This window comes from Phocoena sinus, chromosome 15 (genome assembly GCF_008692025.1).
Source record: "Phocoena sinus isolate mPhoSin1 chromosome 15, mPhoSin1.pri, whole genome shotgun sequence".
Lineage (NCBI taxonomy): Eukaryota > Metazoa > Chordata > Mammalia > Artiodactyla > Phocoenidae > Phocoena > Phocoena sinus.
This window is the reverse complement of record NC_045777.1, coordinates 51,039,439-51,062,492: the sequence shown is the minus strand read 5'-3', so window position 1 is coordinate 51,062,492 and position 23,054 is coordinate 51,039,439. Positions and strand designations below refer to the sequence as shown.

Here is a 23,054-nt window from a genome sequence, read left to right as displayed (position 1 = left end):
CTGCCCCCAGGACCAGCCAGTTCCCTCACACCCGTCTCTGAGGGGCTGAGGGTGGGTTAATGAGTCTTCTCAGAGCTGGCGGGCTTGGCTTTTTCCCCAGAGAGTGTACTGTGGCCACGAATACACCATCAACAACCTCAAGTTTGCTTGCCATGTGGAGCCCAGCAATGCCGCCATCCAGGAGAAACTGGCCTGGGCCAAGGTGAGCGTGATGCACTTGGGCGCGTCCTGGGGTCAGGCACCGTGATGCCACTTTCCCAGGAGCACGGAGTTCATGGTGCCCGCTTCAGAGTGGGCAGAAAGTGCTCCTCTGGGCAGTGGGCGAGGCGGGGTTTAGACAGCCCAGCTTGGAGCAAGAAGCCCTGGTTGTCTGCTTAAGATCCTTTCTGACTCGTGGGTCAGGGCTGGGCTTGGGATTCTGCATTTTCAACAAGTGCCCAGGTGAGGCTGAAGCAGCAGGTCCCAGCCCCTCCCTGCTGTCTGTGGGCAGTGGATTCACCCTAGAGGCTGCTTGTCTGAAAGGCATTTATTTCAGACATGGCCCCCAACATGCCCCGTGGCTCGGCCCAGGGGTTGGCGTGTTGTTCTGGAGGCATCTTCTGTGGGGGGGTTTGGAAATGCTGCTGCAGGCATCTGGGCTGAGGACGTTCTCCTGGACTCAGGTGTCTGTGTTCAGTCACTGAGAAATGGTGTTAGTAAGAAACACACACACCTAGGAGTCCTCAGGTGCTGGGCTCCCTTCTGCTGAGTTCAGTGAGGAATGGTCTCATAGGTTTTTTTTTTTCATAAGTCACCTGTTTTTATCAAGCATCTTTTATCAATTTTGCGAGGTGGGCTTGCAAAATAATACTTATAAAAATTCAGACACTACCGTAATAGGTTGATAAATGTTATTCCTTTTTTTTTTACAGTGTGCACATAAGAATACTTAATATAAAAAACTCATCCTGTGTGTTATTTTGTGGCATCCTTGTCACTTAATAATGGGTCTTAGTGCTCTTTCCATAGCAGTCCAAACATATTGAGCTTATTCTTTTCATGGTTATCTGCTTAAGGATAATTTACATACGATAAAACATACCTGTTTTAAGTGAGCATTATACAGTTTGAATTTTGACAGTATATGCTCCTGTGTCAGCCCCACCACAATCAAGATAGAGAACATTTCCACTATCGTAGAAGGTTCCTTGCCCCTCCCCATTCAGTCCCCAACTACTGATCTGCTTTCTGTCACTATAAATTACTCTTTTCTAGATTTTCATATAAACAGAATCACACAACATTACTCTGTTGTATCTGGCTCTTTTTACTCAGCAGGTTTTCGAGATTTTAAAATTTCTGAGTAGTATCTCATATGGACATACTACAGCTTGTTTATCCACTCATCTGGATGGACTCTTGGGTAGTTCCCAGTTTTTTGCTATTTTAAATAAAATTACTGTGAACGTTTGTGTGCAGGTCTTTGTGTGGACACATGTTTTCATTGCTTGTGGGAACACACCTAAGAGTGTAATTGCTGGGTTGTGTGGTAAGTGTATGTTTAACTTTTAAGAAACTACCAACCTGTTTTCCAATAAGTTGTACTATTTGGAATCCTCACTAGCAATGCATGAGTTCCAGGAGATCCACATGCTCATCAACACTTGGTATTACTGATCTTTTAAATTTTAGCCATTCTAATAGGTGTGTCGTGGTAGCTTGTAGTTTTTAAGTTTCCATTTCTCTGCTGGCTAAAGTTGTAAGAATTCCTTATACATTCTGGAAACAAGTCTTTGTCAGATATATATCTCAAATATTTTATCCCAGTTTGTGGCTTGCCTTGCCATTTTCTTAACAGTGTCTTTCAAAGAATAAAAGTTTATACTTTTGGTAAAGTTTAGTTTATTAATTTTTTCTTTTATGGTTTTTGTGTCCTAAGAAATCTTTGCATAACCCTACATCACAAAGACTTTGTCCTCTGTTTTCTCCTAGCAGTTGTATAGTCTTAGCTTTTATGTTTATATAAATTTATGTTTAGGTCAGTGGTCCACGTCAAGTTAATGTTTGTGGTGTAAGGTAAGGGTGGAAGTTCACTTTTTTGCATATTGACATCTAGTTGCTCAGCACCATTAGATGAAAAGACTTGCCTTTCTTCATTGGCATCTTTACTGAATAAAATGGACCATGTGGGCATGAATCTACTTCTGGACTCTATTCTGTTCCATTGATCTACATGACTTATTCTTGCGTCAGTAGTACTGTCCTGATCACTGTAGCTTATGGTAAATCTAAGAATCAGGTAGTATAAATCCTCTAACTTTATTCCTTTTTGAAATTCATTTTGGCTCGTCTAAGTCCTTTACATTTTCATATAAATTTTAGGATCATCTTGTTAATTTCTACAAAAAGTCAGCTTGGCTTTTGATTGTGTTGTAACAAAAGATTTGGAGAGACTTGAGATCCTAACAATATGGCGTCTTTCCATAAATATGATATAGCCTTACATTTATTAAGGTCTTTAGTTTTTCTCAGCAGTGTTTTGTAATTTTCAGTGGTAAAGATCTTGCACATATTGTTAAATGTATCCCTAAAGACTTCATGGTTTTAGATTTTATTGTAAATGATTATTGATAGTCTTCAGAAATACAATTGATTTTTGTATTTTGACCTTGTTTCCTTGTGACCTTGCTTAACTCATTTTAGTCTAGCATCTTTTTCATAGATTCCTTAGCACACAATCATGCCATCAACATTAAGATAGTTTTATTTCGGGCTTCCCTGGTGGCGCAGTGGTTGAGAGTCCGCCTGCCGATGCAGGGGACACGGGTTCGTGCCCCAGTCCAGGAAGATACCATGTGCCACGGAGTGGCTGGGCCCGTGAGCCATGGCCGCTGAGCCTGTGCGTCTGGAGCCTGTGCTCCGCGACGGGAGAGGCCACAACAGTGAGAGGCCCGCATACCGCAAAAAAAAAAAAAAAAAAAAAAAAGATAGTTTTATTTCTTCCTTTCCAGTCTATATGCCTTTTAATTATTTTTCTTGCCTTGTTGCACTGGCTAAGATCGTCAGGACAGTGTTAAGTAGACATGGTGAGAGTGGACACCTTTGGCTTGTTCCCAGTCTTAGGGAGAAAGCATTCAGTCTTTCACCATTAAGTATGATATTAGCTGTGAGTTTTTTGTAAGTCTTCTTTATCAAGTTGTTGAAGTTCACATATATTCCTGGTTTTCTGAGAGTTTTTGTCATGAGTGGGTGTTGAATTTTGTCAAATGATTTTTCTTCATCTGTTATCATACATTTTTTTTCTCCCTTACTCTTTTAATCTGGTGAAGTATATCACTTGGTTTCAGATGTTAAACCAACCTTGCTTTCTGGATAAACCTTAGTCATGGTGTCTGTTTTTGTGTCTGTGTTCATAAGGGATATTGGTCTGTAGTTTTATTTTCTTGTAATGTCTTTGTCTAATATTAGGGTAATGCTGGCCTCATAAAGTGAGTTGGAAGTGCTTCCTCCTATTTTCTGAAAGAGTTTTTCTGTGATTGTTATTATTTCTTCCTTTAGTGTTTGTTAGAATTCACTGACATAGCCTTCTGGACATTGAATTCTTTTTTGTGGAAAGATTTTTTTGTTATGAATTATGAGACATAATTCATAAAGACATAAAGACATGAATTAATGTCTTTAATTTGTGTGGGGCTGTTAGATTTTTATATTTTCTTGAGTCAGTTTTGTTAGCAACTAGTATCTTCAAGGAATTTGTCCATTTCATCAAGGTTTTCAAATTTACTGGCATAGTTTTCATAGTTTCCCTTTTATCAAGCTTGTTGAGGTTTAGTTCACATGTAATAAATTGCATCCATTTGAAGTGAACAATTGAGTGAATTTTGACAGACGTATATACCAATTAACTCCCACTATATTTAAGATACATAACATTTCCATCACCCCCCAGAACTTCCTCATGCCTCATTTTCTCTGCCCTGCTCCAGTATGCCATTAGAACTTAGTTCACATTTTCTAGAACTTCATATAAGTGGAACTATACAGTATGTACTCTTTCATCTTTTTTTACTCAGCAGAATGATTTTGAGATTCATTCATGTTGCTGCATGTATCAGTTCATTCCTTTTCACTGCCAGGTAGTATTCCTTTGTTTGGTTATACCACATTTTGTTTATCCATTCACCTGTCAATAGACATTTGTGTTTCTAGTTATTGGCCATTGTGAATAAAGCTGCTATGAACGTTTGTGTACAAGTCTTTGTGTGACATATGTTTTAATTACTCTTGAGTAAATATCTAGGAGTGGAATGGCTGGGTTGTATTAGGTGTATGTATTAAGTCGAAACTTGTTCAGTCTTTTTTAAAATTTATTTTATTTTTAATTTTTGGCTGCATTGGGTCTTTAGTTGCGGCACGTGGGATCTTTCATTGCCGTGCACGGGCTTCTCTCTAGTGGCATGGGGGTTTTCTCTCTGTAGTTGTGGCGCATGGGCTTCAGAGCACATGGGCTCTGTAGTTCACGGCATGTGGGGCTCTCTAGTTGAGGCGCACGGGCTCAGTAGTTGTGGCGCCCGGGCTTAGTTGCCCCATGGCATGTGGGGCCTTAGTTCCCTGACCAGGGATCAAACCCACGTCCCCTGCGTTGCAGGACAGATTCTTTACCACTGGACCACCAGGGAAGTCCCAAGTTGAAACTTGTAAAGAAACTGCCAGGCTGTTTTCTAAAGAGCGACTGTATTGTTTTACATTCCCACCAGCAAAGTATGAGAGTTCCAGGTGTTCCACATCCTCAACAACACTTGGTATTGTCTGTCTTTTTAATTTTAGTCATTTTAATGGGTGTGTAGTAGTATTTCATTATGGTTTTAATTTGCATTTCCCTAGTGCCTAATAATGTTGAACATCTTTCCATGTGCCTGTTGGCCATTTTGTGAAGTGTTTGTTCAGATTTTTTGCCTATTTAAAAAACTGGATTGTCTTCTTATTATTGAATTATGTTTTTTTTTTAAGTATATAGGTACAAGTCCTTTTTCAGATATGTGTATTGTGAATAGTTTCTCCCATTCTGTGACTTGCCTTTTGTTTTCTCAACAGTGTCTTTTGAAGAGCAAACATTTTAAATTCTGATGAAGTCCAGCATATTAATTTTCTTTTGTGGTTCATACTTTTTATCTCCCATCTAAGAAATCTTTGCTTTTGCCAAGGTCAAAGAAACCTCCTATGCTTTCTTTTGGAACCTTTATAATTTTAGCTTTTACTGTTAGATCAATATGACTTAAACTGCCAACCCCCCTGCCGCCCACCGCCAATATTTGTTGGATCTGTAGTAATTGCCCCTCTTTCATTTCTGATGTTGCCAATTTTTTTCATTGTTCTTATCAATTTTGTTGATCTTTTAAAAGCACAACTTTTGCCTTAATTTTCCTTGTTTTTCCATTGCACTGATTTCTGTTCTTAAAAAGATAAAGTTTAAAAAACTCTTTCCTTCTACTTACTTTGGATTTGTTTTGTTCTTCCTTTTTTTTTTTTGGCGGTACGCGGGCCTCTCACTGTTGTGGCCTCTCCCGTTGCAGAGCACAGGCTCTGGATGCGCAGGCTCAGCGGCCATGGCTCACGGGCCTAGCCGCTCTGTGGCATGTGGGATCTTCCCGGACTGGGGCACAAACCCATGTCTCTTGCATCGGCAGGCAGACTCTCAACCACTGCGCCACCAAGGAAGCCCTATAGATTCTTAGTATGGAACCCAAGGTCATTGATTTTATTTTTTAATAAAAGTAATTATTTTTATAATTATTAGCTTAGTTGCTCCATGGCATGTGGGATTTTCCCAGACCAGGGCTCAAACCCATGGCCCCCTGCACTGGCAGGCAGATTCTTAACCACTGTGCCACCAGGGAAGTCCCAGTCATTGATTTTAGATCTTTTTTCTTTTCTAATATAAGCACTTAAAGCTAAAAACTTACCCCCAAGTACTGCTTTTAGCAGCACAAATTTTGACATGTTTTATTTTCATTATCTTCAATTTGAAATATTTTAATATATCCCTTGTGATTTCTTCTTTGACACATAGGTTATACTGAACTGTGTTAAAACTGTTTTATAGCCTTTTCAACTTTTTATTATGAAAATTTTCACACATACAGAAAAGATGAAAGAATTTCATAGTGAACAGTCATATACCTAACACCTTTCTAGTAACATTTTACTAATTTTATCACTGCCTATTTATCCATCTTACTTTCATTCTTTTTAATAAGTAAAACATACTAATGTGTGGACGTCAACCGTAAATCATTTTACCAATACAATTAGGGAGAACAGTTAGAGTTTCCAACATTTTTGCTCTTATAAATTGTGCTACAGTGAACAACATCCTCAAATGTAAGTCTTTACATTTGTGTGCTTCATACTTCTGTAGGAAAAGTCTCTGCATGTTAACGCTCATCTTAATAGATAATCCAAAAGGTTATGACAGTTTACACTCCCCCAACTATGCCTACAAGGACCTGTTTTAAAATTATCCTTAGAATAATTCAGTGGTTTTCTTCCTTCATAAAAGGTGGAGGAAGATTTCTTAGGAGGAGTGAGAATATCGGAGGAAGTGCAGGGAATATTATAAAACATTCTATGCTTGTTTTCACCAGAAGGGAAAGTTCAGAGATTAGCAATAAGCCTTCATCTTTTTTTAAAAAAAATAATTTTTTGGCTGTGTTGGGTCTTCGTTGCTGCACAGGCTTTCTCTACCTGCAGTGAGCGGGGACTACTCTTCATTGTGGTGTGCAGGCTTCTCATTTTGGTGGCTTCTCCTGTTGTGGAGCATGGGCTCTAGGCACGTGGGCTTCAGTAATTGTGGTGCGCAGGCTCAGTAGCTGTGGCACACGGGCTTAGTCATTCCGCAGCATGTGGGATCTTCCCGGACCAGGGCTCAAATCTGTGTCCCCTGCACTGGCAGGCGGATTCTTAACCACTGCACCACCAGGGAAGTCCCTAAGCCTTCATCTTGACCTCCCACCAGACTCCAACGTGACCCACCTCCAGCGGTTAAAGGATTACTTCTCGATGCCACTACTCACAGTGTGGGTGGGATTGGGACCTTTGGGTCTGAGGGCCCCTGATGGTCAGGAAGTCTGGGTGTGGGTGCTGACAGTGGCTGTCCAATCACTGGCCCTGTGGCCCTCAGGGTGAGCCCAGCAGTAGCAGGGCAGGGGCTGCGGGCAGGGTGGAAACCCCCAGCTGTTAACTCTGACCTCCTTCCTGTAGGCATTTCTATAGGAGTGGACAGTTGGCCAGATGTCCCAGTATGCGTCTTCTCTCCGCCTGCCCTGGTCAGTGTTGATTAGAAGCAAGGCCATCCTGGTCCTGAGTGGAGGTCATGAGCTGCCTGAACACCCTGTGATGAGAGCTGCCCTCGGGGGGGGCTGTCACCGCAGGGGAGGGACCCCGGGAACTTGTTGCCTTGCTGTTCTTCCTGGCAGTGAGGTGCTCACGACCCACATGCTGTCTTGAGGGTAGGGCTATGTTTTCTTTTTCTGTCTTCTGCATTTTTGCTAGTTATGACTTCTGTATTAATGAAAAGAAAGCTCCTTGTGCCCCTGCACCTCCAAGACAGCAAGGGAAGGAGAGAGGTTGTTGGTGGCAGCTGGAGCACTCACATCTCTTCTCCACGGGCAGGGAAGGGCCTGTCCTGGTACTGACCCACTGCTCACTTTATCTTCTCAGTCGGACGACATTGGAAGACCATTAGGAGGCTTTTTGAAGTGTCAGCTTTAGAAGTTTCCGCATTAAAGGGACCCACTTTTCTTGCAGGAGAAGTACAGCATCGGGGAGCCCACGGTGCCATCCACCATTGCAGAGGAGTTCACCTACAACCCATTCATGAGAGTGAGGTGAGGGAGTGGGTCCCACGCTGTCCTCGGGCATCTCTGCCTCCACCACCCCAACTCCTGAAGATCCCGGGTGGGAGAGGAGGCTGCCCTGAAATCTCTGTTTAAAGTGTAGCCAAAGTATGAGACACCTCTTCTTAAAGGGGGACGCTTTTCTTGACGCCCTGGCTAGGGTGTAGGGTTCTTTCTGACCCTGGAGTCTGGATCCATAGGTGGACGAGACTTGTGCTTGGGGAGCCTCTAGGCACTGGGCAGTGCCAGATGCCAGCGTGGAGTTGGTGTCCCCGCTTTCCAGGTCACCAGCAGGACTGGCTTGGCCAGCATATTTCCCACAGTTAGAAACACCTGAGTTGGCCGTTGGCTGTCGCACTTCATTTTTAAGAACGTCACGCCTCCTACAGGCTCTTTTCTTCCCTGGTGCCCTGGGAGGGGTGGTGGGCTCACGGGTGCAGGGTGCGGCCTGCCGCCTGGTGCTTGGCTTCCGCAGGGAGAAGACTGTGCAGCAGCATGCGGGTGAGACGGACCCTGTGACCACCATGAGGGCCATCCGCAAAGAGAAGGACCAGTTCAAGGTGCCGCGGGACTGAGGTGGCTGCGGGGCCTGGGTGTCCAAGGCTGCTGCTGCAGCTGCAGCCTTCAACCACATTTGTGTATTCAGATGTGTTAGGTGAATTTCTGGTTAGGAGTGCAGGAAATTCAGTCTCAGTTTAATTTTAAATTAATTTCAGAGCATCTTGCTTGTGGTATAAAATGTTCTAATACATATTTATAAGAGAAGAAGTTCAGAAAGTGTTTATTCCCGGAAGCTCTGCTTGCAGACTGTGTTGTCTCCAGCCTTTCCATGGGGCCCCCATAGTTGCCGTGTGAGCCCCATATGATGCCCCAGTAAGAGTCGTACCCGCCCTGCCCCCAGTGAGGCCGGCACGCCCTGGTTCAAAGTCTGTGCTTACCAGAAGAAGGCCCCTGGGAGGGGCACACTCCCCTTACCTGGCATCGTCCCCTTCCTCTCCTACCCCCTCCCCCAGCTACCTCTAGAGGAAGTCATTCTCTCATGTTTGATGACATCATCATGTTCTCGTGTCTGTGTTGATGTGCAGTGGAATTCCAGGGCCGGGGCAGGCCCAGAGCACCTACCTGGGCTGGGGTGATGCTGAAGAGCTGCCTCCAGTGTGGGTCTGGGTCTGGGGGCTTGGGCAGGGAGAGTACAGGCTGGGAGGCTGTGGCATGTGGTACCCGAGGAGCTCCAAGCTCTGCACACTCGTCCCTGTAAAGGCTGGCCAGTTCCGGGGATGTTCCCAGGAACCAGTGTGGGGCACTGTGCCTCGTGTGGGCAGAGGAGCTGACGGGAGGGATGCGGGGACATCTGTGTGCGGTGGGGTTGCCCTGGGCGCCTATGTGGCGTCAGCACCACTGCTGGCACTGCGCCGCCCCTGCTTGGGGGCGGGCCTCTTGGGCCCCCGGCAGGGAGAGGCCCGGAGTCCTTCCTCCTGGTGGCAGTGTGCAGGGAGCCTGCTGTTGAGATTGTGATGTGGTGTCCCTGCTCTGTAGCTGTTCCTTCTGCTCTTGGCTGGCCATCCTGGGAACTGGCTCCTCTCCTGCAGTCTCAGGCTGGTCCTGGTTACCCCACCTCACATCTCAGGCAGAGCCAGCGGGAGGTCCGAGCTGGGGGGATGGGGAGGGTGGGCCCAGAGGGTCACGGGGGCATCCAGGGCCCCGAGGCGCGAGGAGGACGGGATGAGACTGGGGAACGGTGCGGGCAGGAAGGGCTGCGGGGAGCCCTCCCAACCAACTCATTTCTGGATCTGGAGATTCTCCATGTTGCCTTGGTCTGTGATGAGAACAGACCCAGGGTCTGCGAGGCTCTGCTCACTGAGCCGGGTGCTCAAGTCTTTGGGTCTCACCTGATGTGGTGATGCTCACTGAACACTTCCTGTCCAGCTGAGGCCCGCTGCTGCTGCTGTTGATGTCACCACCCTGTACGCCTCATCCAGATGGGTCATGATGCAGCGTGGTTGTCGCCGTCCCCCTGGATTCCTCAGGTCCCTGTCCCAGCCAAGCATGGGCCCGTGTCACTCCGCAGCTGCCTGTGTGGGCTTCTCCAAAGACGATGATGTTCTAGGTGGAACCAAAGCTCCCTGTGAGCAGCAGCCCCCACCCCCAGGATGTCATGGAGTGGGGTTTGCACGGGTCCTCCTGCTTTGTTTCATGGCTTTGTACCAGCGACTGGACATGCAGGTGCAGGCGTCTCAGGACATGCTGAGGCCTCGGTCTGCGATGCCCGAGGGTCACTGTGGACCTGTGGGTGCTGTGCCCATCCCCCCAGGTGGTTCGTGTTGTTGGCAGCCCCTCCCCAGGGACACTGAGCTCCTCGCTAGTTTCCACCAGCAGCATAGCGCCTGCACTAGGGGTGAGTGCTTCTCCTTGGAACCAGCTGCCAAAACTCCCCTTTCCCACTGGTGTCCACCCCAGTCCTGCGTCCCTCATCTAAAGAAACGTAAAGAAAAACGCACCCCACCACCCTGCTTCCGAGGCCACAGGCTGTCACTCCTTGTCCTCCAAGAGCCCAGAGCTTTCAAGAGTGGGCATTTCGCTTTGCATGGTTTTTTTTTTGGCGGTACGTGGGCCTCTCACTGTTGTGGTCTCTCCCGTTGCAGAGCACAGGCTCCAGACGCGCAGGCTCAGCGGCCATGGCTCACGGGCCCAGCCGCTCCGCAGCATGTGGGATCTTCCCGGACCGGGGCAAGAACCCGTGTCCCCTGCATTGGCAGGTGGACTCTCAACCACTGCGCCACCAGGGAAGCCCCGCTTTGCATGTTTTACCCTTGGTGATGACGCTGCTGCCGGGCAATGGGGCGAGTTCTCAGGGCTATGTCCGGTGCCCTGTGTCGTGTGTCTGTGACATGGGCTCTGAAGCGCTCTCATCCAGGCTCCGGCTGCTGCGCTGGGCAAGTGGGATTTCATTCTTGGAGAGCATCTCCCACTGTGCTTGCAGACGCCTGCTGCACCCACTGTCAGATACCTTTGTTTTCGCTCATCTGGGGGTGTGGATGGCACTTTGTGGAGGTTTCACGGGTGTTTACCTGGTTCGGGGGTGGGGGGGAGGTTGACTGCTTTCCACACGCTTATTGGCCACTTGGATTTCCTCACCTGGGGGCTGCCTCTTAAGGTTTCTTCCTGGGTTTTCTACCAGGTTTTTGTTTCTTACTGATCAGTTAGGAGTTCTTTGTTTCATGTTGCATATTTTATGATTTCTTTGGTTCTGTTTGCAGTTTCCTCCTAGTTTGTTGTGGCTTCACACTCTGGTGTCTTGTTGAAGAAATTCTTAACGTAGTCAAATGTATATTTTTTCCTTCATGATAAATGCTTTTGTGTCCTGTGTAATAACTCTTTCGCACCTCTGATGCCTTCCTATAATTTCATCCAGTAGTTTTTTGTTTTACTTTTCACACTCAGGTTTGTGATTCTTGTGACCGAGCTGTTTATGCTGGTGTCTGGGAGACGGACACCTGATATCCCACCCCCTCTGCACTGTTAGCTCTGGTGAGCCAGCATCCAGGGGTCCAGACCTGTTTTGTGGCTCTCCATCCCACTGGTATGTCTGTCTGTCCTGACGCGGGCCCCACATTCCCTGTTACAACAGCTTTAGGACCTTCAATTCCAGGAATGCTGCCCAACCTCATCAGGAGAGTCTTGGCCCTTTGCTCTTATGTATAAAGATTAGGGTATTTATGTCTGGGATTTGGACTGGAATAATGTTGACTTGCTAGATTGGGAAGAAGTGACTTTTTTGTGACGTGGGGAGTTTCCAATTATGACACGCTGCTTATCCATCCATCCACTTGGGTCTCTGATGCTGTGTGTGCAGGGCAACTCTGCTCTCAACCACAGCATTAGCACAAGCACAGGGCAAGGGCACGGTCCCCCGTCAAGACCGCCCTCACCTCAGACTCCAGCCAGAAGCTTGGGGGTCCCCGGCCACCTGCACTTCTAACCAGCTGGCTACAAGTTCAGAGGTTCTCATGACCTCTCAGATTCAGTAACTCACTCGGTTGATTCAGAATTCAGGGAAGCTCAACACTTACGATTTTACAGTTTTTTTTTTTTTTTTCCTTGCAGTACGCGGGCCTCTCACTGTTGTGGCCTCTCCTGTTGCGGAGCACACTGTTGCGGAGCACAGGCTCCGGACGCGCAGGCTCAGCGGCCATGGCTCACAGGCCCAGCCGCTCCGCGGCATGTGGGACCTTCCCAGACCGGGGCACGAACCCGTGTCACTTGCATTGGCAGGCGGACTCTCAACCACTGCGCCACCAGGGAAGCCCGATTTTACAGTTTTATTATAAAGGATACAAACTGGGACCAGCCAAGTGAAGAGACCCACAAGGCGAGGTGGGGAGGGTCTGGGTGGCCAAGCCATGCCCTCACTGCATGGAATGCAGGCTCCCACTGTGCTGGCACTTCAGGAAGCTCACTGAGCCTCAGTATTCCAGTTGGGTGGGGGTGTCACTGTGTCATCCACAGTGTGAACTCCAGCGCCCCCCAGCCATTCCACCCTCTGATCACAGGTGGGGCTCCCTGGTGACAGCTCTGAGTCACTACATTAGCATAAACTCAGGTGCTCACTATACTGTAAATGACAAAGTCCCCACCCCTCAGGACACTCCCAGGAGTTAGAGTCTCCCTCCCCAAACCAGGGACAAGACCAGACAAACTTTTCCATCAGGGTTTATAACTTCCTCCCTAGAGGCTGGTTCTGTGGGGACTCTGGCCCCTCAGTAGTATGTCTTTTGATGCTGTTATAAATGGTGTTTTGTTTTAAATCACTCCAGGGGTCAGGAGTGTATAGGAGTGCAGTCAGCCTTGTTCCTGGGGACCCTGCTATGCTTGCCCAGCCTGATGGTAACTGTTTCTTCTGTGGGCCTTTGTGGTACCATCAACAGGGCTTTTGTTTTTCATGTCTCCCACAGGCAAGCAGGCCTTTATTCCTGACTTCATTGATTGGTTTAACAAATACCTAAATGCTGACGATGTGGCAGGTACTGAGATGCTCTGGGGATTCAGAGTGAACAGACAGAAATTCCTGCCCTTGTGGAGCTTCTGTCCTGGTAGAGGAGACAAGATGAGTGGAATACCAAGCAGGTCACACAGAAGTACTGTGGAGAAAATAAGGCAGAAAAAGGTACAGAGGGAGCCGAGGATGTCAGCCTTCTTAAGTAGAGTGGCTGGGGCCTTGCTAAGGTGACATGTGAGTGACAATGAGAGGATGGAGAGAGTGAGACATGCAGATATCTGGGTGAGAAAAGCAAGTACACAGGCCCTGGAGCAGGTCTGCAGAAGAGCAAGAGGCCGGCATAGCTGAGCCAGGCGAGGGTCAATGTACAGTACGTGCAAGGACCTCGGCATCCACTCTGAGCTGTGCAGAGGCGGCGTCAGAGCTGAGCTTTACCAGGACTTCTCAGTGTGTCGTGGCAAGGCCCCTGGAGACAAGTCTGGGGCAGCAGCACAGGGAGGGCCGGTGGAGGAGGGAGTGGTGGCAGGGTTCCCAGTGGGAGCTGAGGTGGAGGCAGCAGTATTTGGTCCCAGCTTGGATCTGAGCTGTGAGTGATGAGTTAGGGAGACTCCACATCCATTTCCCAGGAGGGGGAGACTGTGAGGGGCTCACAGGCTTGAGCGGTTGGCTTTGGGCAGGTCAAGTTTAAAATGTCTCCAGCATGTGGGTGAGTCCAAAGCCAGGAGATGGCACCATCACATGAGAGTGAGATGGAGATGTCAGGGGTAGGGGGAGAGCTAGAGGGGGTGTATTGCCAGGAGGAAGCACCCTAGTCCCTGGAAGGCTGGCAGGCGGGCTGAGTAGCTGTTGTCAAGCTGAGCAAGTCTTCCTAGCTTGCTGGTTATCCGAGTGGGAGCTGGGTCTTACCACATACTCTCCTTTGGTCGGCTGAATTATCCCAACAGTTTTCAGTGCCTAGTCATTTTATTCTTGGGCGAGATCCCATTTCATCGGGACTTCTGCAGCTGGCTTGCTCTCCTTGTACAGTTCCTGTCTGGTTTTGGAAATAAGGTGACATGGAACGTTTCCTCACTTCTTGGGGAGTTTGTAGAAGGTAATGCTAGTCTGAGCCTTGTGCTTTCTTTTGCGGGTATTTTAAAAACTAGTGATCCTGTTTTTTAATGGTTATAAGGGCTGTTACTTCTGTCCTTCTTCAGCTGCTTTTGGTAAGTTGTTTTCTTTCCTACATTTTCAAATCTGGTCTGTAATGTCCTCTTGTCTCTGACGTGGGCATTTGTCTTCCCTCCCCATTCCTATCTGAGCCCTTTGCTGTCTGTCCTATGGCTTTGGGGTCCTGCTTTCTTAGCTCCTCAGGGATCTCTCATCATTTTTCTTGAGAATGTAAAGGTAAAAACTCCCCCAGAGCGTCTGCTGTGAAGCCCTACAATCTGGCCATGTAAACTGCCACAACTCCTCAGTTTCTTCCCGGGCACTAGTATAAACAGAGCCCAAGCATTTTCTTCACTAGTTCCTGATCCCTGACCCAGTGCCTGCCCGCTTCCCTCTGAGGATTTTTAAGTATTTCCTGACTGCTCAGTTACCTGTCTGGGTGGAGGCTCCGTCTCTCACCAAGCTACACCTCTGTGCATTTAGCCTGACTCTCTGGGAGGTGCCCCCAGGTGGTGGTCTTACTTCCCACAGCCAGCACACTAGGTCCTTGCTGCTTTTCTGACAGCCACCCACCTGACCTGTGTGTCATGTGCTATCCCAATGTGATATATTTCTCTCCAGCTCTAACACTGCTTAGATTTTAGGAGTGACTGTATTTTACTAAATAGAACTTTTAAAACTTATTTAAATTGAGGTGAGATTCACACAACATACAATGAAGTTTATAATTCAGTGGATTTTTATTTTTTTTACTTTCTTGGCTGCACTGCACAACATACAGGATCTTAGTTCCCTGACCAGGGATCAAACCCGTGCCCCCTGCGTTGGAAGCACAGAGTCTTAACCACTGGACCACCAGGGACAACAATTCAGTGGCATTTAGTACATTCACAATGTTGTGCATCCCCCACCTCTCTCTAATAATCTGAAACTTTTAACTATTAGTCTGTCAGTAAAACCGTAAAAGGAGAGGCTTTTCCTGGACCATCCACTTCTATGGACACTGGTTCTGAGTTGGGGCAGCAGAGAGGCCTGGAGAAGAATTGGATCTCAGTGGATCTGGGAGAGAGCCTGGCCCAGGTGCTGTGGATCCAGAGAGGAAGGCTGGTCCTGCAGCCATGTATGTCCCCAGGGTACACACACCTGTTCCACCGTGTCTCAGTCAGTCCTCAGCAAAGGTCAGGGTCACCTCTGCTCTGGGGCCCTCAGGCCCATCTGGGATTCCACTGAGGTGGCAGAACATCAGGTTCCTTCTCTTCCTTTCTTCTCCAGCCTTTCTCCTGCTCCGTAGCTCAAAAAAAGAGTTTTCTTATTCTTTGTCAGAATATTTTCTTGGGCCAGAATCTTGACTTTTTAAGGTTCCAATAATCTCTTTTCTTTCCTCCGATTTCTGTTCTAACAACCCTCTTTTGAAGGAATGAATACCTCATGTCTAGTCTGAATGGTCAGGGACCAAAGAATTTTAGAAATTCAAAGATAAAATAAGTAATTCAACAATAATGGAGGGATTCCCTGGTGGCACAGTGGTTAAGAATCTGCCTGCCAATGAAGGGGACGTGGGTTCGAACCCTGTTCTGGGAAGATCCCACATGCTGGGGAGCAACTAAGCCCATGCACCACAACTACTGAACCTGCACTCTACAGCCCATGAGCCACAACTACTGAGCCCACGTGCCACAACTACTGAAGCCCACGTGCCTAGAGCCTATGCTGTACAACAAGAGAAGCTACTGCGACGAGAAGCCTGTGCACTGCAACGAAGAGTAGCCCCCACTCTCTGCAACTAGAGAAAGCCTGTGCGCAGCAACGAAGACACAGTGCAGCCAAAAATAAATAATTAAAAAAAAACTCTTAATAGATTCTTTAATAGTCTAGTTGATAACAGGACACTGTCACTCAACTGAACCTATTTATAGAACATTCCACCAGCATTTTCAGGTGCTCATGGAACATTCTCCAGGATAGACAATATCTTAGACTACAAATCACAATGAATTTTAAAAGACAGAGTATACTTTGCAATTTCAAACTCCAGTGGAATTAGATATCTACAACAAAATGAAGCCTGGAAAACCCCCAAATGTTTGGAAGTTAACACATCTAAATAGTGTGTGGGTCAAAAAGAGGGGAAATCAAAACACAAAATTTGTGGGATGCAGCTAAAGCAGTGCTAGAGGGAAATGTATATAGCTTTTAAACACCTGTATGAGAAAAGAAGAAAGGCCTCACAAAACCTAGGCTTCTACTTTAAAACACTAAAGAAGAGCAAACAAAACCCAAAGGAAGCAGAAGAAAAGAAATAGTAATGATTAGCAAGGAGATCAATGAAACAGAAAACAAAAACCACTGACCAACAAAATAACACACAAATTACCAAAATCATGAATGAAAAAGGGTACATCACTACCAATCCTACAGAAATGAACAGGACTTACAAGGGAATACTAGGGAAACTATACCAACAAATTAGATTTTAGATGAAATGGACAAATTCCTTAAATTGATTTAACAAAAGTCTGAAGTCTTCATGCAAAAGAAAGCTCAGGTCCACATGGCTTCACTTGTGCATTCTATCAGTAACACTAATCACTCACAAACTCTTCCAGAAAATACAAGGAGGGGACACTTCCCAACTCATTCTATGAGGCTAATGTTATCCTAATACCAAACAAAACGAGAGATCAATGTCCCTCATGAATACAGATGTAAAATCTTTAAAACGTTAGCAACCCAAATACAGCCACATTATACACAACCAGGTGGGATTTATCACAGGAATGCAAGGTTGGTTAAACATCTAAAGATCAATTAACATAAACCACAGTCATAGAATAAAGGACAAAATCCACAAGATCATCTCAGTGTATGAAGGAAAACATTTGACAAAATCCCACACCTGTTCCTGATAAAAAGTCAACAAACTAGGAATAGAAGGGAGCCTCTTTGACCTGTTTAAAGGACATCTGTAATTTCCAAATGCTGCTGTATCAAATCATTACAAACTTAGTTGTTTAAAACAACATAAATGGGGACTTCCCTGGTTGCGCAGTGGTTAAGAATCCGCCTGCCAATGCAGGGGGACACAGGTTCGAGGCCTGGTCTGGGAGGATTCCACATGCCATGGAGCAACTGAGCCCATGCGCCACAACTACTGAGCCTGCGCTCTGGAGCCCGCCAGCCACAGCTACTGAGCCCGCGTGCCACAACAACTGAAGCCTGTGCACCCAGAGCCTGTGCTCCACAATGGGAGAAGCCACCACGATGAGAAGCCCATGCACTGCAATGAAGAGTAGCCCCCGCTCGCCGCAACTAGAGAAAGACTGCACACAGCAATGAAGACCCGACGCAGCTAATCAATCGATAAATAAATAAAAGAAATAAACCACACAAATGTATCATCTAACAGTTCTGGAGGTCAGAAGTCTGACATGAGTCTCACTGGACTAAAAGTGTCCACAGAGCTGGTTCCTTCTTCAGGCTCTAAGGGAGAATCTGTTTCCTTGCCCTTTCCTGCTGCTAGAGGCGCCTGCATTCTTGGCTCCTGACCTCCTTCCTCCATCTTCAAAGGTCAGCAGCTGTGGGTTGAGTCCTTCTCTCATTGCCTCACACCGACCTCTTCTGACGCCCTCTGCCACTTTAGAGGACACTTGTAATTACAATGGGGCCACCTGGAAAATCCACATTAATCTCACTATCTTAAGGTCAGCTGATTAGCAACCTCAATTCCCCTTTGCCATGTAACCTGACACATTCATGATTCCAGGGATAAGGACACGGACATCTTTGGTTTGGGAGCATTATTCTGCCTGTGACAGCATCAATGAAAAACATAAGCCAGCATCATAATTCACAGTGGATGACTGAATGCTTCCCACTAAAATCAGGAATAAGGCAAGGATATCTGCTCTTGCCACTTCTCAACATTGTACTGATGTGCAATAAGGCATACACACACACACACACACGGCAGTATACATATTGGAAAGGAGTAAAAATAAGTAAAAATGTCCTTATTCACAGATGGTGTGATCCTATATGTGGCTTATCCTAAGGAATCCAGATACACACACATACCTGGAACTAGTAAGTTCAGTAAGGTCTTGGACACAAGATTAACAAGAGAAATCTGTTGTATTTGCACATACTAATGACAGTCTGAAAACGAAATTAAAACAATTCCATAATAGCATCAAAACTAACAAAATACTTAGAAATGATCAAAATTAGTGCAAGATTTATACACTGCAAACTAAGAAAGAAGATGTAAGTAAATGGAAAGATCCTATAATCCTTGATTAGAAGATCTTTGTGATCTTGGGTTAGGCAAAGAGTTCTTAGACACCACACCAAAATCATGAGCCATGAGAGAAAAAAACTGATAAATTTTGGACTTCATTAAAATAAACTTTTGTACTTCAAAAGACAACATGAAAAAAAGGCGACAAACCACAAACAGAAAAATATCTGCAAATGTTATCCTTGATAACCCATAATATATAAAGTCTCATATCCATAATATATAGTGTTGCAACTCAGTAAGGAGTCAACTCAGTTAAAAAATGAACGAAAGTCTTGAACAGACACTTCACCAAAGAAGATATAAGAATGCCAACAAACACATGAATAGGTGCCCAATATCAACTGTCAGAGAAACAGAAGAGCTAAAAAACAAAACAAAACTGACCATACCAAATAGTAGTGAGGATGTGGAATTGGACTTCTCGTACTTTGTAAAATGATACAATCATTTTGGAAAACAGTTTTTTAAAAACTAGACATAAATACTATGTGAACCAGTAATTCCACTCCTAAGAATCTACCCAAGAGGAGTGAAAGCTACGTCCACACAAGAACTCATACACAAATATTCATGGCAACATTATTCATAATAACCCTAAAATAGGAACAAACCAGATGCCTATCATCTGATGAATGAATAAACAAATGTCGCAAATCCATAAAACAGAATATTGTCCAGCCATAACAAGGAATGAAGTACTGATATACACTATGTAGATGAACCCTGGGAACATGCTCAGTGCAAAAGGTGAGATACAGAAGGCCACCAATTGTATGGGGATGTTCTAAAGCTGGACTGTGCGTGTGGCTGCACAGCTGTACACATTTACTAAGAATCACTGAATTTTATATCGACAGTGGGTGAACTTTATGGTGTGAGAATTGTACATCAATCAAGCTGTTTTAGAAACAATCGTTGGGTAAAGGCACCACAATTAATACTTTATTACATTATCCCAACATACTTCTAGAAAAATATTTCAGCTTAGACGAAATGAAAGAGGAAAAAAGGTAACACTTACAATAGTATCAAAAGTAACAACCGGGCTTCCCTGGTGGCGCTGTGGTTGAGAGTCCGCCTGCCGATGCAGGGGACACGAGTTCGTGCCCCGGTCCGGGAAGATCCCACATGCCGCGGAGCTGCTGGGCCTAGGAGCCATGGCCGCTGAGCCTGTGTGTCCGGAGCCTGTTCTGTGCGACGGGAGAGGCCACAACAGTGAGAGGCCCGCATACCGCAAAAAAAAAAAAAAAAAAAAAAAAAGTAACAACCAGGGCTTCCCTGGTGATGCAGTGGTTGAGAATCTGTCTGCTAATGCAGGGGACACGGGTTTGAGCCCTGGTCTGGGAGGATCCCACATGCCGCGGAGCAACTAGGCCTGTGAGCCACAACTACTGAGCCTGCGTGTCTGCACCCTGTGCTCCGCAACGAGAGGCCACGATAGTGAGAGGCCCGCACACCGCGATGAAGAGTGGCCCCTGCTTGCCACAACTAGAGAAAGCCCTCACACAGAAACGAAGACCCAACACAGCAAAAATAAATTAATAAACTCCTACCCCCAACATCTTCTTTAAAAATAAAGAAAAGTAACAACCATCTACATGAAAAAAAAAAATCTAAAAAATATATGCAAGATCGTAACATGGAAATCTACAAAAACACCACTGAAAGAAACTGAAGACGACCTAATTATGCCATGTCCACGGATTGGAAGACTCAAACTGCAACACAAGTCAATCCTGGACAGGCTGCTCCCACCGTAGACAAGGAAACACATGGACCACGAAGAGCCTGGAAGCTCTTGCAGACAGAGGAGGATCTGCTCTGCCTCCATGGTCCAGGGGGAGCCCAGAAAGGGCCAGGCTATGCAGCCCCTGACCACGTCAAGGGTGGCGTCCAGGAGTGAGGAGGGAAGGAAAGCCACTGCACTAAATGTGGGGAGGCGATCATAACCCACCAAAAAGAATGAAACTTGAGCATCACCTGACTCTTAGGAAGTGAAAGGGTGGCCCAAAAACGTCACAGAGAAAGGTAGGGCAGTGACGCGTTCACACAGTATTTTAAGAGAATACACTCAAGTCCATGTGCTGAACGGGACCTGAAATCATGATACATACATCAGCCTAGATAAAAAAACTTTTTTTGCAGTTTTTCCATTTAAGGAACACCTTATGAGACCATGTTAAAATTAAGAACTCTCACCAGAATCACAATGAAGAGAATGGAGGCAAACCACAGTGCAGAAGACAACACTGGCCACACATACCTAACAAGGGGCTTGCATCCAGCATACAGTTTTAAAAAAAACATAAGTCACACTGACAGCAAGACTTAAACATGTACTTTACAGAAAAGGACAATCCACTGGCCAATGAACCTCCCTATGAACAGCTGCCATCATTAGTGATTGAAGAAACACAGGACAATGAAAGCCACTGTCCCCCCACCTTCAGGGCTGAGAAGACAGGGTGGGGCTGGTATTGAGGGCACCCCTATTGGCTCCAGGAAGGTGTGACCCCTAACTACCCAGGAAGGGGTTGGCCTTACCTGCAAGGATGACACAGGCTGGTCCCAGTGGGTCCCCTCAGGACCACAGGAACGCACAAGGGCCCCACAGCGTCGCAGCACCATGACAGGAAGGAGGGAAGGGATGCTATGACTTGGCACACGAGTGGCCGGGCCTGGGGCTTCTGTACAGCACCATTTCCACGAAGACCAGAAACCAGACTCCTCGGGGGGACCCTCAGGGGGTGAACTGTAAACAGAGGCCAGGGCAGTAGTCAGCCTGCATCAGGACTGGCCGCTTTGGGGGAGCAGGGACAGAGCTGGCCCCGGGCGGCCAGAATAGAGGTCTTTTCTGAACTCAGCAGGCTGAACACCAGTGTTACCGCAGGACTCGAGAAAGGTTTACAAATATCTAACCTGCCTGCCACAGTCCGGATAAGGGTTCTCTGCCACACAAGCTCGACTGGGGATTTACAGGAAGTTTCCAGCCCCAACCCTCCAAGTGTGAGGAGACAGGAATGCTAACCCTCCTTCCAGTCCACGTGCGTCTGGCCCGCATGCCGGGAGCTTCCCAGTGAAGAGGCCCCATGGCCCCGGACTCCTGAGGCCCCATGGCCCCGGACTCCTGCTGAGTCCGCACTTTCTACTGTGTAAATGTATGTTTACCGTGTAAATTTCTGGGTGTGGACTTTCTCCCTGCAGATCTATAATTTCTCAGAAGAGAAGCTGAGAAACGACCTGGAAAAAAATCAAAGCTCACTAAAGGGAGGAAGACAAAGCTGCCCCTCAGCACTGCTGCAGGATGAGCTGGGGAGGGGGTGCCACGAGGCTGGGGGCGGGCCTGGCCTCCAGCCTCTCCTGGGCCTGGACAGCTCCTGCCTACCTCACTTCTTCTCTCCTCACCCATGCACCTTTCAGGAGGCAGACGTGACTTCCTCCTCTGCCTCACCAAGAGGTTCAAGAGTCTCCTAAAGCTTGACAAGCCTTGCCCTCCCCAGACTCAGTTTTGCCTTTTTCAATGCCTTCTGGCCCCTTCCGAGCACAGGCCCCCCGCCCCAGGCAGAGCAGAGGGACTGGTGGGCAGGCACGGCTGGCAGCCAGAGGAAGGGTCCTCAGTAAAGGAGGGAGGGGTGGCTGGAGGGCAGCATGGTACCTGGCAGCCTGGGGTAGATGTGGTCAGATCTGGAAGAGCAGAGCCCAGGGCTCCCCAGGTGGAGGGGAGGATGGTGCCCTGAATCAAGCAGCCACACCCCTTCTTACCATGTCTGACCTGTGGCTGACCTCAGGCCGGGCACTGGGTACCTGTCCCAGGGCCTGTGCAGTGCAGGGTGGCCATGGCCCCAAAGGAGCCCTGAAGGGCAGGATGGGGCCCACTGCTGGTGGGGGCTGGTCTCACAGCCACAAGACCTCACCCCCGAGGCCAGCCATCCCCCACTCTCTTCCTGGGAGGACATTGTTGGGGAAAACAAACACAAAGTGGCCAGGGCCCTGCCAAGCATTCCTAGAAGAGGCTAGGGGGAGGGGCAGTGGCCAGACAGCAGCTGACCCTGAGGTCACGGGAGAAGCCAAGGCTGGGCCAGGCCCCTGGGAGCTTGAACAAGGACCCCACCCAGGCAGTTAGGAAATGGGGAGGAGGGGGGAGTGGTCAGCATGCCGGGGGTAGATGGGCAGGCCCATTTGGAGACGTGTGGTTCCTGCTTAACTCCCACATGGCCATCTGCTGGGAGGGAAGACCCTAGGAGCCCCCTGAGGGGCCCCTACCCACAGGCAGGGCAGCCGGCTGAGCACCAGCTCCTCACAGGATGCTCCAAGGGAGACCCCCGCCCAGCATTGCCTGCAGCCCCAGCTCTGCCCCACCCAGCCCTGCAGGGGGATGGGAAGATGGGGGGGTTGGGAAGATGGGGGTATGGGCCCCTGTTGTCCCTTAGAGCTGCACCCCGGGCCACCTTGCACACCGAAGATGCATCAGGGCAGATGCAGCCCCCAGCCTGTCCCCTGTGCCATCCGCACCCTGGGCCCCAGTGCTGATGCTGGCAGCCCGGCAGGAGGGGGTTAATGGAGCTGGGGCCAGCAGGCTGGGCTGGCCAGTGACAAGGGTGCTGGCTGTCCCAGAGGCAGTGGGGAAATCCAGAGGGCAGGAGCAGCCGGCCCCAACAGACGCGCCCCGCTCCCTGCCCGCCTGCGGACTGCTCTGCACGAGGGATGGCCCTGAGGAGAGGTGAGGCCCCCACGT

At 47.7% G+C, this 23,054-nt stretch overlaps 1 protein-coding gene across 5 annotated transcripts in view; it reads left to right on the top strand.

The window, feature by feature from the left end:
• The window catches only part of HAGH (hydroxyacylglutathione hydrolase), a 29,882-nt gene extending 10,466 nt beyond the window's left edge, over positions 1-19,416 (top strand). The window contains exons 7-9 of one of the 5 annotated variants that reach the window (XR_004345693.1): positions 101-202; positions 7,786-7,980; positions 19,363-19,416. Coding sequence is in view for 4 of the 5 variants with exons in the window: in XM_032604415.1 (XP_032460306.1) it covers positions 101-202; positions 7,786-7,865; positions 8,350-8,449 (282 nt within the window). In the remaining variant the exon portion in view is untranslated. Of the gene's footprint in view, positions 1-100; positions 203-7,785; positions 7,981-8,349; positions 8,643-19,362 lie in introns of those variants that run through there. The other 4 variants (XM_032604415.1, XM_032604413.1, XM_032604414.1 and 1 more) reach the window with 4 other exon arrangements.
• Positions 19,417-23,054: the final 3,638 nt, after the last annotated feature.